Genomic DNA, 17,201 nt, shown 5'->3' with positions numbered 1-17,201 from the left:
TAAATAAAAGGTTAAGTTTCAATGTGGAATGATGCGCTCAGACAACATGACAGTGTGATTTGGACACTGAGACTATCATTTGTTGCTTTTCTCCTGCTGTCGCATAATAGAAGTGAATCATCAATGCAAAATCTTTGGAAAAGTAAACTTTATGCGAGAAACCATGTCATTTTCTTCTCATTCACCTCACATATTCACCACCATGGTTTTAATAAGATATACTGCTAAGCATCATCATCATCATCATCATCATCATTTCCCAACTCCAGGTTCCTGGGTGTGGTGTACAAGTGCTCGCCATCTCCTTCTGTCTTCAGACATCTTCTGATCCAGTACATCCTCCCATTTTTATCCTCTCTCCTCCACATCTGATCTTACAGTCTCTATCCAACGTTTTCTTGGTCTTCCCTGTGGTCTTCTTCCTATGAGATTAAGGTCGAAATATTTTCTGGCAGATCTTTCCCTGTTCATTCTCATTACATGCCCATACCACTGAAGTCTGCGTTTCTTTATGACACTGATAATAGGAACCTCAGTACCAGCTACTTTCCTATTCACTTCATTTCTGATCTTGTCCTTTCTGCATTATAATATATCACCAAGTAAGCTTACACTGTATCTGAAAAATATCCTATATCCCACTAGTACTGCGGGAATGCACGAAGATTATTTGTAGATATAAGATACTTAAGAGATCATTATTTATATTTGTAAAATTTCTGTAGATTCTTTATGGGATTTGAAATTTGCTTATTATGAAAGTTAAAGATACTAATGATGAGAGAGCCCATGTATGAAAGGTATGTTATAATATTTGTCCTTGTCTCTTCTGCCTTCAATCAGTCTATGTGGTTATGTCCTATGTCCTTCTTTACAGCACGAGATGATCCATGCGTATTTGTTTGTGACCTGTAACAATAGAGATAGAGATGGCCATGGTCCTGAGTTCCACAAGCACATGCACAGGATAAATAAGGAGGCTGGAACAAATATCACAGTAAGTAATGCTGTTTGTTTTCTTGTGAATCATTGTAAATACTGTAAAATGCTAATGTGGTTCCTGGTATTTCATTTAAATTAATTTAATAATTCTTCTTGGTTTGAGATTCCAAATAAGAGGTAACGATTCTGGAGGACCCAACATATATTTAAAAACAAATAGAAAACTTTAATAAGCTATTATATTTTAAGAAGCCAAAATGAAAGAAATATGACGGTAAAAATCCATTACATCTACACTGCCTAACAAAGAAATTGAAGCACCCAGAAGGGGAGGTGGAAACTAAATGAAACTTTGTGTGTTGAGAGAGTATGTGATGTTATCTCAGTGATCACAAAATCGAGTCAAATTTACAAAGAAGTTGGCAGTACGACCCCACTTATCAGTATGAGGTTGCAGCCCCTCTGGTCTGGATGCATGCACTGATTCGGTTGTATCCTGGTATCCTCTGCTGAGGCAATTTGGTCCACAACTGTTGTAAGCCATAAGATCTATCTGTGTCGGTGCAACGTAAAGCAAAATAGCAACTGTTGTAACTGATCCTTGATATCTTGGAAACTGGCAGCAGAACGGAGTTGACATCTGAGTTGTCTCATGTTCTATAGGGGACAGATCTGGGGATCTTGCTGGCCACGGGAGTACCTCAACGTACTGCAGACAGTTCATAGAGATATATGCTGTATTTGGATGAAGATTTTCCTGTTGAAAAATGGCACCACGATACTTTCGCATGAGAGGTAACATTCAGGTCATAACACCTCCACTAACTAATCGCATGAAAACTATGAAACTTGTGTAATTTCTCGACGTAATCTTCCTGCAGCCATACACATTTTTCACAACGTCAATGCTTTGATTCCATGACCTCTGTGAATGCTTCTTTAGGGGTCTGCTTTGACTACTGGAAAATTGCTGCTGCAGTAGCGCACGGCTAGTGAATTTACGGCCACGGAGAGTGTCTTTCATCATTGGAAATAGCCAAAAGTCGCTAGGAGCCAGGTCAGGAGAGTGGGGAGCATGAGAAATCGCTTCGAAGTTGTTTTCACGCAGAAACTGCTGCGTCTTGTTTGCCCGATGCACTGATGTGTTGTGTTCGTGAAGGAGCACACTTTTCGCATTGTCAGGTCGTCATGCAGGATTGTGTGCTCAGATCCCACAGAAATGCTAACACGCACTTGCCAATCATCAAAAACAACTTTTTCCACTCGCTCGATCATGTCATCAGACCAGCTTGTGCGAGGCCGAGATTGTATTGGTTTCTTGTCACACGACGTTCTGCCTTCTTTGAACTGTCGCACCCATGAACGCACGTTAGACATGTCCATAACTCGATCACCCTGTCTCACTCAACTGACGATGAAGTTCAGTCGGTGTCACACCACGTAATTGGAGAAAACGAATTATTACACGCTGACCTTGTAATGAAAACGTTGTCATTTTAAGTGTCCAAAACAGTCATTACTCTGGCCGCTGCCGCTAGGGATCTTTGTGCTGTACAGTGCTGCCATCTCTGTCATGCATTGTCAAAGAGTACCTGCTTATTATAAAATAAACTGCATGTTTCTATCTCTTTCCAGTTCTGAGAAAAAAATCGGAGGTGTTAAAACTTGAATGCACCTCATATGAGGATGCAGGATGTCTGTAACGTACCGCTGTGACGCCAGAATTCCCTCAGTCACTACCAGCCGTGACCTGAAGTCATATGTGATGGCTCCCCACACCATTACACCAGGAGTAACACCGCTGTGCCTCTCCAAAACAATGGAAGAATGGGACCTCTTCCTAGACTGCCCCCATTCTCGCTGACAACGATCATCTGGGTCAGTACAGAACCGCGATTCATCGCTGAACACAATGCGATGCCATTTATCAGCTGTCCATGCTTCCCGGTCATGGCACCACTCCAAGTGCAACTGTTTGTGTTGTGGAGTTAACGGCAACCTATGCATGGGACGGTAATTCCCTAATCTGGCTGATTTGTTCTCGATTGTCAGGCGTAGGTGTGAATGGGTTACGATATATACGTGATCCTCCCATGTGGTGGCCAGACATGGTTGACCAGAACCGTGACGACGAGAATGCCTGCCCCTCACATTCCCATCCAGTCCAACATCGGGTCACAGTCACATCCAAATGCCCCACAGATCTGGATATTGCACGATTCGACCAGCCGGCCAAATAGAGGCCCCTTTCAAACTCTGTCAGGTGCTGATAACGCTGTCTCACATGAAAACATGTCATCTTCACAGTGATCACTCAACAGCTGATCACGTCCCTTATATACTCGACCAGACCTGGTAACAACACTAATGCACTCTGGGGACCGTTTACCTGTTGAAGAGAACTTCAACTCGAATCATTTACACACCCGCCAATGTTGTGTACGTGTACAAAGTTACATTGACGTCCAGCCATTTCTTCCGGGTGCTTCAACTTTTTGTCAGGCAGTGTAAAATGCAAAAACACAAATAAAACAAAAAAATACACATTTACACTATTGCTTCATAACCTAAAAACATGAAGATTTTGGAAAAGTAGAATAGCCTAAAAGGTAGAAAATAAAACATTTAACTGATCCACTAAACAGAGTGAATTACATAACATTTTGTACTGGATGCACTTAAAATTTCAGGTCAACACCAAAATATAAAATAAAAAAGCAACCTTGGTGAAAATTCCTCTTTGACTTAATTTTCGGGTTAATCCCACATGAGTGCAAACTACAAAGTGCACAAATTTAAAATTATAGGTAGAGTAGCTTGAACTACGGCAAAGTTGAAAGGTGAAGAGTATCAGATTCTTCCTTATTTGAAGCAGACAATTACTGAGATCAAACCAAATGAAAACATTATTTTTATACTGTATTACAAAAGATGAGTCATGATGTCCTGTGTCATATGAAGTAAAGTTGTATGGCATTAAACCGGAGTGGTGGCTCCTTACGTTTTTTGTAGTTGTGTGAGAGTATAATGATTATCTGTGAAAGATAAGAATAAGATGTGAGTGATACTAATGTATTGAAGGAATGTCTTTGAGTCATGTGAGAGAATCTGTATGTGTACTTACTGCTAGTGTAGTCCTGAGGCTCCCAAACCATATACAACCTGACTCATCTTGACTCGTCTTTTAATGTAAATGACAGGATTTTATATGTGGCAAGCTGTAGTCTCTACTCTTCCGTCCAAGCCTCAACTAAATCCACACTACTTCAATGTTTTGTCTTTTAGAGATGTAAAGTGTTCCTTATCCTTCGTGTACACATGGTGACGAAAGTCTTTTAAGCGAGAAATTGGTATTTTAAAGTGTAACTCATATCACAATTCAGGCCAATGATTTTTTAATATAATGTACAGTTATGGACAATGAGACTTAATTATAGTAGTCAAACTGAAAAATCAAGAAACAGTGCAAGCCATAAACTCAAACATTCACAAGCATGAAAGTGTTTTATTTATATGTTGTTTTTATTTTATGCATACTTATAAGTTAGTTTTAAGTTCGGGAATATTCACTTCTCATAGATGTGCATTCATGGACGTCACATAGATAAATCTCCAATTTGATGAATGCCCTACACATGAGTACAACCTGACATGTTATCGTCACATGATATTCCTTTTTAGATATGGTAATGTTTGCAATTGCATGATGCATTATATGTATATGTGTGTTCAGCTAAGGATGACCCGCTAAGGTTGAAACCGGGCCTGTAGTTTTAACAATAACAATAAACAAGTATTGATTAGGTGGAATTCTTCTCCTCTTTGCATTTGTGTTATATGCAAACAATCATGGAAAATAGGCCACGAAATTTCTCATTTTTATGAATGTCTCAATTCCTTGACGTTTTACGCTTTGTGTGTTTGTTTCATGGAGCTATTTCATGCTCAAGTTGAGCATCAGAACATAGGCAGATGTGAACGATGTATTTTTAATGGGACTCTTATTTATTTTTGCCGCTGTTACAATTATAACATTGAAGTTCCTTCATTTTAATATATCATTGCAAATGTGACAAGACATACTAGCAGTTGTTTTAAATGATAAGATATTTGACGAATTGTACTGTGGTAGCTTATCAGACGTCCCTAATAGTGATGAAAAATTGAATACACATATTTCGAGAAGAGGAAAGTGATTTGCTATTTCCAGTGTCAATGAGTGTGAGGAAGATTAATTCTCACAATTATTGTCGTGTTGTGAGTAAGAGTTGTAGTGATTCAGAAAGGGTCGATGCAAATAAGTATATTCCTCGCATGGTAAAAAAGCATGAAACATAAAAGATTGAAAATTGTATTTTACCCAACTTTTATCATGAACAGGTTTTTGATTCAGCTAATGTTAATGGAAAAAAAAATTGATATTTTACTTACGCATTTACTGTATGTCTACCCCTTAGTCCTGTTTTCTGATAAAGGGTCAGGGATTAGGTAAGATGAAATTATATGGCATGTTTAGATGATTTTCCTTACCCCAGCCTCACTTTAGGGGCTAATGATCGTGAAAGAAATTGGGCAAGGAGGTGGAAGGAATCAGCTGTGGCTTATAAATAGGAACTGTCCTGGCATTTACTTGCAAGTGAAAATGGGAAAGCACAGAATTCTATTCTCTGGACAGCCGACGCCGGGGTTCGAATCCAGTCGTCTCCCAAATGCAGAGTTTGGCTCCATAGACATAGCACATTAACGTGTGTGGCCACTCCGTTTGGTATTGGCATTATTATTCTTTTGCTTTGCCCTCTTTGGGGTATGTTGAATCAATCATTTCTCTGTGTGTTGTTCTTTTCCTAGTGCCCAGAATTTCTTCATTCTTTCTGATCTTTGTTTCCTCTCGTCTTCCGAGACAATAGGTTTGGTTTTTAATGTAGATTTGTCTAGGAACCTTACATTTTCGTCTTTAGTTATTACTTTAGCTGTTCAATCGAGTAGTGAATTTCTGTAATTTTTAATTCTACTAGGTCTTTTTCAATTTCTGTAAACTAGTTGGGTTTTGTTTTGGTTACGGAAGAAGTCAAGGATTTGTTTGCTTAATCTACTAGAATTCATTCTGAGAAGATGACTAAAAATTTATCCTTCTTTTTCACATTGTACCTGGGAGTTTTTCAATTTTCTTGTAGAGTGTTTCATTCTTGATGTGTATTAGCTTATTATCCTGAAATTTTGGTCCCATGATTTTAAAATTTTCCTTTCTTTCAGTTTGAGTTTCTCCATCTGGCCTTTGAAATTCATGTTTAGTGTTTCTGCTGCGTGTAGTGCCTCTGGTTTAATCACTGTTTTATAATGTTTAATTTTGGACCCCCATGAAAGGGATTTCTTGTTGTATGTATTTTTTGTTTGTTGGAAGGCCAGTTCTCGTTTATTCTTTGTCTCTCCTTTCAGGTGTACCACAGTTTTCATGCAGAGGTCAAACTGTATCAGCAGCACTGGTGGCGATGTGACGGTCCCTGTCATAAGCGGCCCCCTTTCTTTGGCATGGTTAAACGGGCTATGAATCGTGCTCCTGGTCCAGCTGACTTCTGGTGGGCTCAACATCAAGCCACTTGTGGGGGAAAGTTCGTCAAAGTTCGCGAACCAGAAGGGTACAGTAAGAAGCAGTCAGCATCTAAAAGTGTGAAGAGTAAGTTTCTTTTCATCTCATTTCTGATGTTTTTAATTCGCTTCTAATTTTCAGTCCTTTATTTGAGTCCTTCACACTCAAAATACTGTTACTGTTGTGTTGTATACAAGGCACAACATAAAAGTTTATTGCTTCAACACATTTATACAATATGTACATGAAATAGAACGAAACTTTTCTTGAAGCTTGTTGGGTTGCACACGTTTAATGTTAATATAAGGTAGTAGGCTGAGGGCCTGAATAATATTTACATACGTAAGAATTGAGATTCCTATATACATTCAATCTTGTCTTGATGAGACAGTCTGTTCAAATGAGAGAATGTTCTTGATAGTCGAAAACTATTGGTCATGTATAATAACAAGTGTAACTTGTAGAGAGAGTTCGTATTAGCAGAATGCTAACATGAGGCGTATAACTTGCAAGGAACTTGCGTCTAGTGTTCATATATAGCAGAATGCTATTATTGGAGTCGGAGCACTGTAGGGACTTGTATAAGTAGCAGAATGTTTGGATGGGTGCTCGATGTGGGTACGGGATGCAGGATGAATGAGGCAGTGCCGACATCGTACGACATGGAGTGTCGAATGGACTTTTTTCCGCCCTTCAAAAATCCGACTACCTCTGCCGGGTTTGAACCCGCTATCTTGGGATTCAGAAGCAGACACTCTAACACGGATCCACAGAGTCAGCTAATAGGGATATGGAAACACTAGATAAGATTTTTTCCGACATGACGCCGTTTTCGTCTTGTATCTGCGGGTACAATGAAAACTAACCATTTTTAAAGATGAGAGGAGAATATTAAAATGTGTGAAGAACACCAAACAAAATATGAAAACATTTGCATGGGGGGGGCAATAAAAATATAAAAGTATTATTGCAGATCACAGTCTTTCTAAAAACAAATGTTAGTAGAAGCCTTTTATTTTGGAGCATTGGGATATTAAACATTATTTTCTGGTCACACTCTTAGACAATGAATTGGAGGTTACACTTGACCATCTGCAACTGCGACTTTGGCCGCCATTTTAAAAATGACAAACTTCAATTCGACCAACTTGAATGATCGAGTCAAAACTTGAAGGTGCGAGTTTCAACATTCGTGCTACCTCTGCATGCTTAAAGATGCAGGTGCCAGCCCACTTTCTGATAGATTTTAATTTTGTTCTCATTAGTAACGAATTTCACGACTTTTTTAGAATCCACAAATAGGCTGTCACAAGACAAATATGCACCACGCTAGTCAACTTCACGCAATTATGTTCCTAATCCAGATAGAAAATTTATAATGTCCAATAACGGACCAGCTATATTGGTATAACATATACCGGTGACCAAATTACAAGGAAAGGAAAAAAAGAAGGAATTTGATATTGTGTTAGGTGCTTTTTTCAGATGTGGTTTATTTTATTAGATTAGAGAATTAAACAACTACTTGTGACCAATTGTTGCTTGGCTTGGTGTTATTTAGTAGCATATTTTTCGATGATTTTGGCTGATCAATGTTGCTGACCTGAAAGAAGTTTTCACAGGAAAGTGACAAAATTTCCCTGATAAAACTGAATTTGAAGTACAGTGAAACCTCGATTCTCAGTTTTTCGAGGGATCATGAAAATAAATCGTACAACACAGGAAACGGAAAATCCGGGAATGAATGAAAATCATCAACAATTTGGCTAAACATTACCAAAATGAAATATGTATAATTATAATCTTACAAAAACTTCTAAACCAAACCAAACTACAGCCCCAATGGGCCTTTATCTGCTAAACGACAGTTGCTCAGCCTGAAGGCCTGCAGATTAAGAGGTGACGCATGGTCAGTGCGACGAATCCTCTCGGCCGATATTCCTGGCTCTTTAGATCGGGGTCGCCATCTCACCATTAGATAGCTCCACAATTAAAGGTAATCACGTAGGCTGAGTGGACATGGAACCAGACTTATATCCATGTAAAATTGCCTGACCTGGTCGCAATCGAACCCGGGCCCTCTGGATGAGAGGCAGGCATGTTAGACTGCGAAACCGCATTAATTACCGGTACGCGAGTTCAAAATCTCGATACCTTATATTCAATTTTACAGGGGAATCTTCGTCAGTTTCCCGTGAAAACTTATTTCAGTTCAGCAACTTTGATTATGCTAGCCAAACTCTTCGAAAAATCTAATAACGCCAAGCCAAACGACAATCGATCACAAGTAGTTTTTAATTCTCTCCTCTAATAAAATAAACCACATTAGGTATAAAAGCACCCAACATGATGGCAAAATCCCTTCATTTCTTAATCTTTAATTTGGTTTCCGGTATACTGTTCGTAGTCAGTTTCTGGAAATCTCGTACCGTGTAAATTAGGCTTACATCGACTTTTAAAGGTTATGTTGAACTCGAAAACATGATTTTGAATGTAAGTATCGATTCTTAAAAGTTCTTGAATGCATTATATTCAATTCTGCCCGTCACAAATCCAATCAAATTGGAAAGATAAAAGAAATATCAAAACTTCAGAAATTACGTAGTCGGTTTCTGGAAATTGTGTATCGCGTAAATTAGGCCTACATCAACTTTTAAAGCTTATGTTGAACTCCAGAACGGTTTCGAAGGTAAGTATCGATTCTCAGAGGTTCTCGAATGCATTAAATTCAATTCTGCCCGTCACTAATCCAATCAAATTGAAAAGAGAAAAAAATATCAAAACCTCGGAAATTTTGTTTATTCGTGACCTTGGGCTCAGCATGTCGGTACGAGTTGGAAATGATACAAACCATTTATTTTGTACATGTAACGTGTGCAAATAAAACGACTGCATTTTTTTACTTCTAACACGAAAATGTAAAATTTCCAGTCTTACATTAGGACCTAAACAGTAATAGGCAATCCCAAGACTTCCCATGGCTTTTTGTATGTAAGGTGCAACATCTGTTCTGGTCTCGATAACATAATCGTGTACGATAATATTAAAATACTAGGTTTGTGCGAGATTTGTGTTATGAAGGAGCAGTTTCGAGTTCTGCCTGAAAGTCCAGTTACTATACAGTGCCCTGAGGAAAGTGCCGAAAACCTGTTCGGCAATACGCTAGAAACATATTAAAAATATAAACATCTAACCCTGGACATAATGTGGACATTTTATAAGTGCGAACATTTGATGAAACTCGTTCCATCTTCATGTAGAGCTGTCAGAATGCTCTGTATCTCCTTACTATTATTGTGGCCACTCTCCGCTTTATAATTTCCAAGATTCTCTAAACAATACCACCCGAATTCGATGCTAAGATGGTCCTTTATGCAAGTTCACTGCTGATCGCTTTTCCAGTACAGTACTTGCTCTAATTATCGCAATGACAGGGTGTTAATGCCAAGATCCATAAATATGCCATAGTTGTCCTTTCGTGAGATACAGTTTATTGTAAAATGCTTGATCGAAGATTTAGAGTTGATGGGACTGAAATTTCTGAGCGGTTGATACAGGAAATAGTTTCTTCGAGGAACGGATAATGTGGAATTTTTACAATGTGATTTCATTACGATGCTCACGGGATCATGTAATTTGAACGCATGATCTGGGAAAATGCAGGTTCCGGGAATGGGTAATCGAGGTTTTACTGTATACAGTATATGTATTTGTGAATGCTAGTTCGGCTCCATGGCTAAATGGTTAGCGTGCTGGCCTTTGGTCATAGGGGTCCCGGGTTCGATTCCCGGCAGGGTCGGGAATTTTAACCATCATTGGTTAATTTCGCTGGCACAGGGGCTGGGTGTATGTGTTGTCTTCATCATCATTTCATCCTCCCTATGGGCATTAAATATTTTTAAAAAAATGACCCGCACCTGGTGAGCCAAACTTGTCCTTGGACACTCCCAGCACTAAAAGCCATACACAATTTCATTTGTATATGCTATATAGCTAACAACACTATTCCTCATTGATAATTATTAGATGAAAGTGATTGGTCAAACATTCTATTTGGCATATTTTGTGTTTTATAGGAATACAACCTTTACTGACTCAAAATTAATAATGAGATTAACCTTTTTGGTGCATTTTGGTGCCAGATCAACTTGAGAAAATAGAAATGATGAAGCTGAGGACAGGTGATAAGAGAATATCTGGATCTCTTCTTATCCTACACTTCCTGCTTCAGGATTGAAGATCTGTCAAGATGGCCCTTCAATGACTGTTTAAGCCTGCACTCCTGTTGTAGTTGAGAAGCAGAAATGAGCTTGCTGGGGGCTGAGGAGAGATGCCCAGATTGTGCTTGTCCTTCAGTAATCACCATTACCATCCCCCTCCCTGGACTGATCAGTCTTGTGTTGTTCCTTTTCATGTTTCTGTTTTTTCTATACCATATAAAACTTGACTGTCATTTATTTGTTCCTTTTCATTACTTATATTTAGGCTATGGATAGAGATGTGATATACCATTAACTTTTTCTATTTATAGCAAAAATATTTGAAAATATAATTTTATGGCATTAATTATGTGAAGAAATAGCATTAATAGCTATAACCTGTTTTATTGTTTTATTAGACCTCTTTGAGAAAGGTAAAAATACTTATATAAATGGACATTCATAACCTAACCAGTATTACAGTGTTCACCTAACCCATTGAGGCAGACATTGTTGGCACAATGAATATGCCGTGGAGCAGGAATAATTTTAAAGGAAATTTCTGTTTACAACTTTCTGTGAAAAAAATTATAATTAGGGAAGAATATGATAAAATGCAGAACATTGCATGTTAAAAACATATTTTCCAGGCTTTTTAGTAGTTCAGGTGTGTGTGGTATGCTTCAAAACAGTTTTCCAAATGCAGTGAAACTGTACACGTTTTGCTCAGCCATCTCACTTCTGCCCTCTTCTTGTGCTTTGAACACACTTTGCAGGCTCTTGAGGGGAACTGTTTAGTTGTAGTGGATGGAATGGGCAATGGGAAATGAGCCCAGTAACTGGACTGGAGCCTAATGGGATTGTTAGCAAGGGACGGACAGTCTTCCCGAAATTATGCAAACCGGAAGTGTGATGTTGTTGAGCACGCTCTCGGCAGTACCAATCCTGAAGTCAGTGAAGTGGAGCTTCTTACCACTAACATACTGGTAAACTACATAGGAATTGAACAGGGCCATGTCTAACAGATAAAAGAATATCTTGCAGTAAACGTTTACTGTCCGATGCATCACAGGGTAGCTAGTGAGGACCTGAGCTTTGCCTATCAACTCCCAACATTCTACCATTGTAGCCTATGGTAGGAAGTGGTTTCTCAACGATCTCCTCAACACCACCATTTTTCAGTTTTTTTCTGCTTTCTTTTTTGTAAGCTGCATAGATACGTCAGTATTGAAACGGTAACACCCTACGAGCATTCACGTTTCATTCTTTTATTAAGAGAAGCTCGCTAACACCCGGCCGTAAGCATTTAAAACTTGCGCCGAGCGCACAGGCATAATGGGAACTGCGAGCAAGTTCGCGACGTTCCAGAACACCGGCCAAGGACAAGCGACGTCACGCAGAAGGTTCCTTCGTGTTCCATTGCTGCATGAACGAAATATAAGCGAGTCGCCAGCCTGGGGTAAGGCAGAATGTAAGCAGAGAGCCTGCAGTAAAGCAGAAAGAGAGTGTGCGGTATGCGACGGCAGTGTGCTGAAGGCAGAGAGTGGAGTGAGTCGGCAGTAAGCCGTGAGTCAGCGAGTGTGTGCAAGTAAGCACGTCACAACATAATTCGTCTCTCGGTCCGGCTGTATATTTGAATTCATTTAAAGACTGTGTTCTCACATAAACTGTGCCAGCTTTGAATTCGTTTAAAACTGTGTTCTTGCATTAATTGTGTCAGCCTTGAATTCGTTTAAAGACTGTGTTCTCGCCAGCTTGAATTCATTTAAAGACTGTGTTCTCACATAAACTGTGCCAGCTTTGAATTCGTTTAAAACTGTGTTCTTGCATTAATTGTGTCAGCCTTGAATTCGTTTAAAGACTGTGTTCTCGCCAGCTTGAATTCATTTAAAGACTGTGTTCTCACATAAACTGTGCCAGCTTTGAATTCGTTTAAAACTGTGTTCTTGCATTAATTGTGTCTATCCGTTGAACTGTGTTGCATTATGATCTTAAGTGCCAGTGATAATCTGAAAATCACGACGTACTGGAACTTGGACTGTCATTTATTTCAACAAATGTATTATGCTGGTGGAGTACAGTGCAGAGACTGTACTCGATTTTCTTTATGAAGTGCTTGATCACCGCACCTCGGAAGGTCCTAGATTGTTTCAAATACGAACTGTGACTCTAACTTTATCCTTGCTGCTGTGGGAACTATTTCGGCGTGCTTCGCCATAGGGAAGTGTCACACCAGTACCCCATGACGTCAAATGTGGAAGCTCCACATTTCCCCGTTCCTGCCTCTGGTTCAAGTCATCAACACTAATACAAACACCAACGACGGAAGACAACGCCGACGCCGACCGCAAGACGACGCAGCCGCCGCGGGACAACGTCCTCTTCACGCCCTCAGGGACAAATCTACAATTCAGCTATAAAAGGTGACATAATTATTTGCCTATTTTATTGAATAAACTGAAGGATCCACTTAATCATGAATTTTTCTTTCACTACCCTTCTCTCTTACTCTCTTAGCATGGGCCGTACACGCCTTGTCGTTCCTCATGCTCTCCGATATACTGAAGTACGGGCGTTCCTGTTACAGAGAGAAGGTAGTGAATAGTGGCACCCGTGACGTTGGGGCCAGATTAAAGAGAGTAAAGTGATAAAAATTAACTTTGAAATCAGTGATATCTTAACTTACCAATTCAAATAAAAGTGCATAGTACGTACGTTAATTCCAGTTCAGTGAATATGTTAAAATTTTACGAAGTTCAATTCAATGACTTTGACGAAATTTTAAACTTTTGGCACAGAACTCTGATCAAGTTTATGGCACAAGTGATTATTTTTCTCTTTCTCTTGCTATGTAAAACATTTCAGGCATAATATTTGTTACCGTGTTTTAGCGGTAGGTAGAGGCGTAAGAAGGTGCGGGCGTGAATGGGTTTCAAACTACGGAATCAAAGTTAATGTAAAATTAATTTAAAATTTAACTAGGTTATATTTTCTTTTCAAAAAACAAAGCAATAACAGACATGGCAGGTACAATGTAGCAAAACAAGGGGAGATACAATATTTACAGGTTTTGGGCTTCACGCCCTGACTTCTGCGATCAGCTCAGTTTTACCACAAACACAAGTTTTAACAGAGGGGCAGAAAACCCCATTCATCCCTAGGAGCCCCTGGCTCCGACTTACACAGAAAAGCCTCCACGAGGCATATGACACTCCATTTTCAAAAGAGCGATCCGCTCTTAAAATTTAAGCCTCTCAAAGGCCACACCAAACTCTACCTTCAAGCTGTCCTCTAAGGACGTATTCACAGGGGTAAAATACCCAACCTACAGAGGTCTATTACATGAAAAGAAGGTTGATTACATGACCTCTAAACTAACAATTTGAGAGGAGGCGATCTTGCACTCCTAATACACTTTGTTTTTTAAAACCTAATCTGGCTCTGGGCCGCTAACGCAAGGGCTAATCCCATACTACAGAGGTGACTTAGAGAAGAACACTTTACATTACATAAACGAAGAATAGTTTGAGAAAATAAGTTCACCTCAAAACAAATGTGAGTGGGAGCTCGAGAGGGTTAGCACTCTCTATCCCAATATGTAGCTTTACAAGAAAAAGATGAAAAGAGTAATTACATTTTAGGAAAAGGTTACATGATGGAAATGCTTCGAACCCGCCGCGAGTGTTAAACTGCCGACCTAGCAAGAAAAGAAGTTATTAATAGGCCATTACCTGGTAGTAGATCGCTGCCGAGGAAAGAGGCGCTTCCCGCCTCCTGCTATGTACTTAATACACTGAAAGATGGAACAGAAGTGGCCCGGAGACCCCAAAATCAGCAGTTTATATCCTCTCGCGGAAGATTCTAGGCGTTAGGGGAAATAAAACACCCTCCCACAAAATCTTTATTGGTTCGGGAAAAGAAACCCCTACATAGAGGAAAAAGAAACACATTATTGGTGGAAAATTAATTAAAGAAATTCGGGATTGGCTAGATCCAAACTAAGGGGAAAAAGAGGGGTATACAGCCAACTTAAACAATAACAGAAAGAAATTTAACAAGAAACAAACTTTTGAAATAAAAATTTCTCCAACAAAATAGTTCTTTGATTTCGCACTAGGTTGCACTATTGTAATTCTTCAGTAGTGTCCTCTAGAAGAGAAAGTTCCCACTTCTTACTTCAAGCGAAACAAAAACACATCAAAAGTGACACAGTTCAAAAACTCAAAATTTTCCACGTGGTGACATCTTCTGAGAAAGTAGAGAATTAATAGAATAGATAAAGTTCAACCTTCCTCCAGAAGAGGAGTTTCAACTGGCGCAACTTTTAAATAAACAGAGTAGAGGTGTACCGCCCGGTACAGACCTCCCCCCCCAAAAGTTCCTCCAAGGGGTAACACAGAAGAACATAAGCTTTGTTTCCAAAATAAGGTCCAAGTTTTGATGTTGATATTAAGATTAATTGCGGAAGCATTTATAAGATTTTAGTAATTTGGTTGGTTGCAATTTCAAAATTTTGTTGTTGCCGGTGCAGTAAAGTTTTTATGTTTGTAGAATTTGTATTTCTGAAGATAAACTTTTAATACTTAAAGGTGAAGAAAAATTTTGCAATGTCCACCAAATATTGTTGTTAAATTCCCAAATGTAATTATTGCTTATGGTGACTGTCCATGTAGTTGATGTAGATTGAGTCGGATGGCCAGACCGGCCGTTGCAGCTTGCGTCCAACGGAGGTCGCTCGGACCCCTCAAGTACCCTGAGATACCGCTCGCCCGCACTATGAGGGGAGCAGAGGTGTTGAAGTACGCCGCGCCCGCGGTGAACAGATACAGGCTGCGGGCATGTAGCAGGTCGTGCGCCGCACATCAGCCTTGGCCGGGAGGTGAGCTCCGGCTCGCCGTGCACATGTCGTCCTCGCTGGAGAGGAGGGGGCCCATCCCCCTCCCCAGTCGCTGCACGGCGCTGCGCGGCTGCGGGGGCGCTGAAACATTAAAGCTAGGCGGCAGAATTGTGTTGGACAATTATTTTCTTTGAGGGTACAGGCTTGTAGAGAGAGTGAGGGGCCAGCGGCGTGCAGATATTCATGGTATTCATTAAGCCACTGTGTAGAGTGGAGCAGGAGACGGGAGTGTGGTAATGGCCGTGGCAAGAACAGGATGGCAGTTTAACGGGTCGGGGCAGGTTTTACATAAGGCTTACATCTAAAACCAAAATATTACAGAAGGGGCAGAATGCCTTAAAAGTGAAACTCAAAAAAAATATAACCTTCATATCCTTTCAAAATAATATGGAGCAAGTTAACACAGAAATTACACCGGTTTCACCTTGGACAGGTGAACTCTAAATATCCTCTCGGTGGCTGGATTACTTAGCAGTAAGGTAACCGGCGTAAGAAAATCGAGAATGATACAAGGCCCATGAAATCTGGGGGCAAGCTTGCCCGCGGGAACAAAATTTTTGACCATAACCTGGTCACCTACCTTCAAAGTGGTGGGTCTCCGTCCACGATCATACCTTTCCCTAACCTTTTCATGAGACACTTTAAGATTAGCTTTAGCCTTCTTCCAAAGATCTTTAATGTTGTCCGGATCTATTGTCTCGGGCAGAATGTCATTCAGAGACCAGAGGTTAGAGAGCGGCGTGTTGGGAACGAACTTAAACATCAAAGAAGCTGGAGTAAATTTGTGAGATTCATGAACCGCCGAATTCAAGGCAAAAGCTAACCAATGCAGGGACGTGTCCCACCTAGAATGATCTTCATGATGATAGGCAATAAGTGCGGACCTGAGATTGCGGTTAACCCGTTCAGCCAGAGATGGTTGAGGGTAATAAGCAGATGTAGTTACATGAGAGATGGACAAGTCAAAACAGAATTTACGAAACAGATTTGATGTAAAAGCTTTAGCATTATCAGATACAATGTATTGGCACGGACCAAAAGAAGCAAAAATAGAATTTAGGCAAGTAATGGTGGACTGAGCGGTAGCCAGCTTAGTCGGAAATAACCAGGAAAATCTTGTAAAACCATCTACACACACAAAGATGAACTTGTTGGCATTACCCTTTGACTGGGGGAAGGGTCCCACATAATCGATATACAGGCGTTCCATGGGGCGCGACGCTTGATGAGAAGACAAAAGGCCTACTTTAGTGGACATGGTGGGTTTACTGATCAAACAAGATTTACAAGCTTTTACAAGTTCTCGAATTTCACCGTCCATACCTTTCCATATGAACATTTCACGAATCTTTTCACGAGTTTTAAAGATTCCAAGATGCCCCCCCAATGGGGTCTCATGATAGTATTTAAAGATCATAGGTACAAGAACCGCTGGAACAACAACTTTCATCAACTTATCATGCCTCGAAGGGCAACATAGAACACCATTCCTCAGAACATAAGGGACAACATGTTCCCCAGAAGAAAGGGTTTCCATTATAGGAGCCAGCGTCGGATCTTCACGTTGGTATTTCTC

At 40.0% G+C, this 17,201-nt stretch overlaps 1 protein-coding gene across 1 annotated transcript in view; it reads left to right on the top strand.

Moving 5' to 3' along the window:
- The window catches only part of LOC136881162 (DNA-dependent metalloprotease dvc-1), a 52,991-nt gene that overhangs the window by 20,711 nt on the left and 15,079 nt on the right, over window positions 1–17,201 (top strand). The window contains exons 5-6 of the mRNA XM_067153825.2: window positions 878–997; window positions 6,379–6,616. Of these exons, the coding sequence (XP_067009926.2) occupies window positions 878–997; window positions 6,379–6,616 (358 nt within the window). The remainder of the gene's footprint in view (window positions 1–877; window positions 998–6,378; window positions 6,617–17,201) is intronic.

The sequence above is a fragment of the Anabrus simplex genome, chromosome 9 (assembly GCF_040414725.1).
Source record: "Anabrus simplex isolate iqAnaSimp1 chromosome 9, ASM4041472v1, whole genome shotgun sequence".
In the NCBI taxonomy this organism is placed as follows: Eukaryota; Metazoa; Arthropoda; class Insecta; order Orthoptera; family Tettigoniidae; genus Anabrus; species Anabrus simplex.
This window is presented reverse-complemented; position numbering and strand designations above follow the sequence as displayed.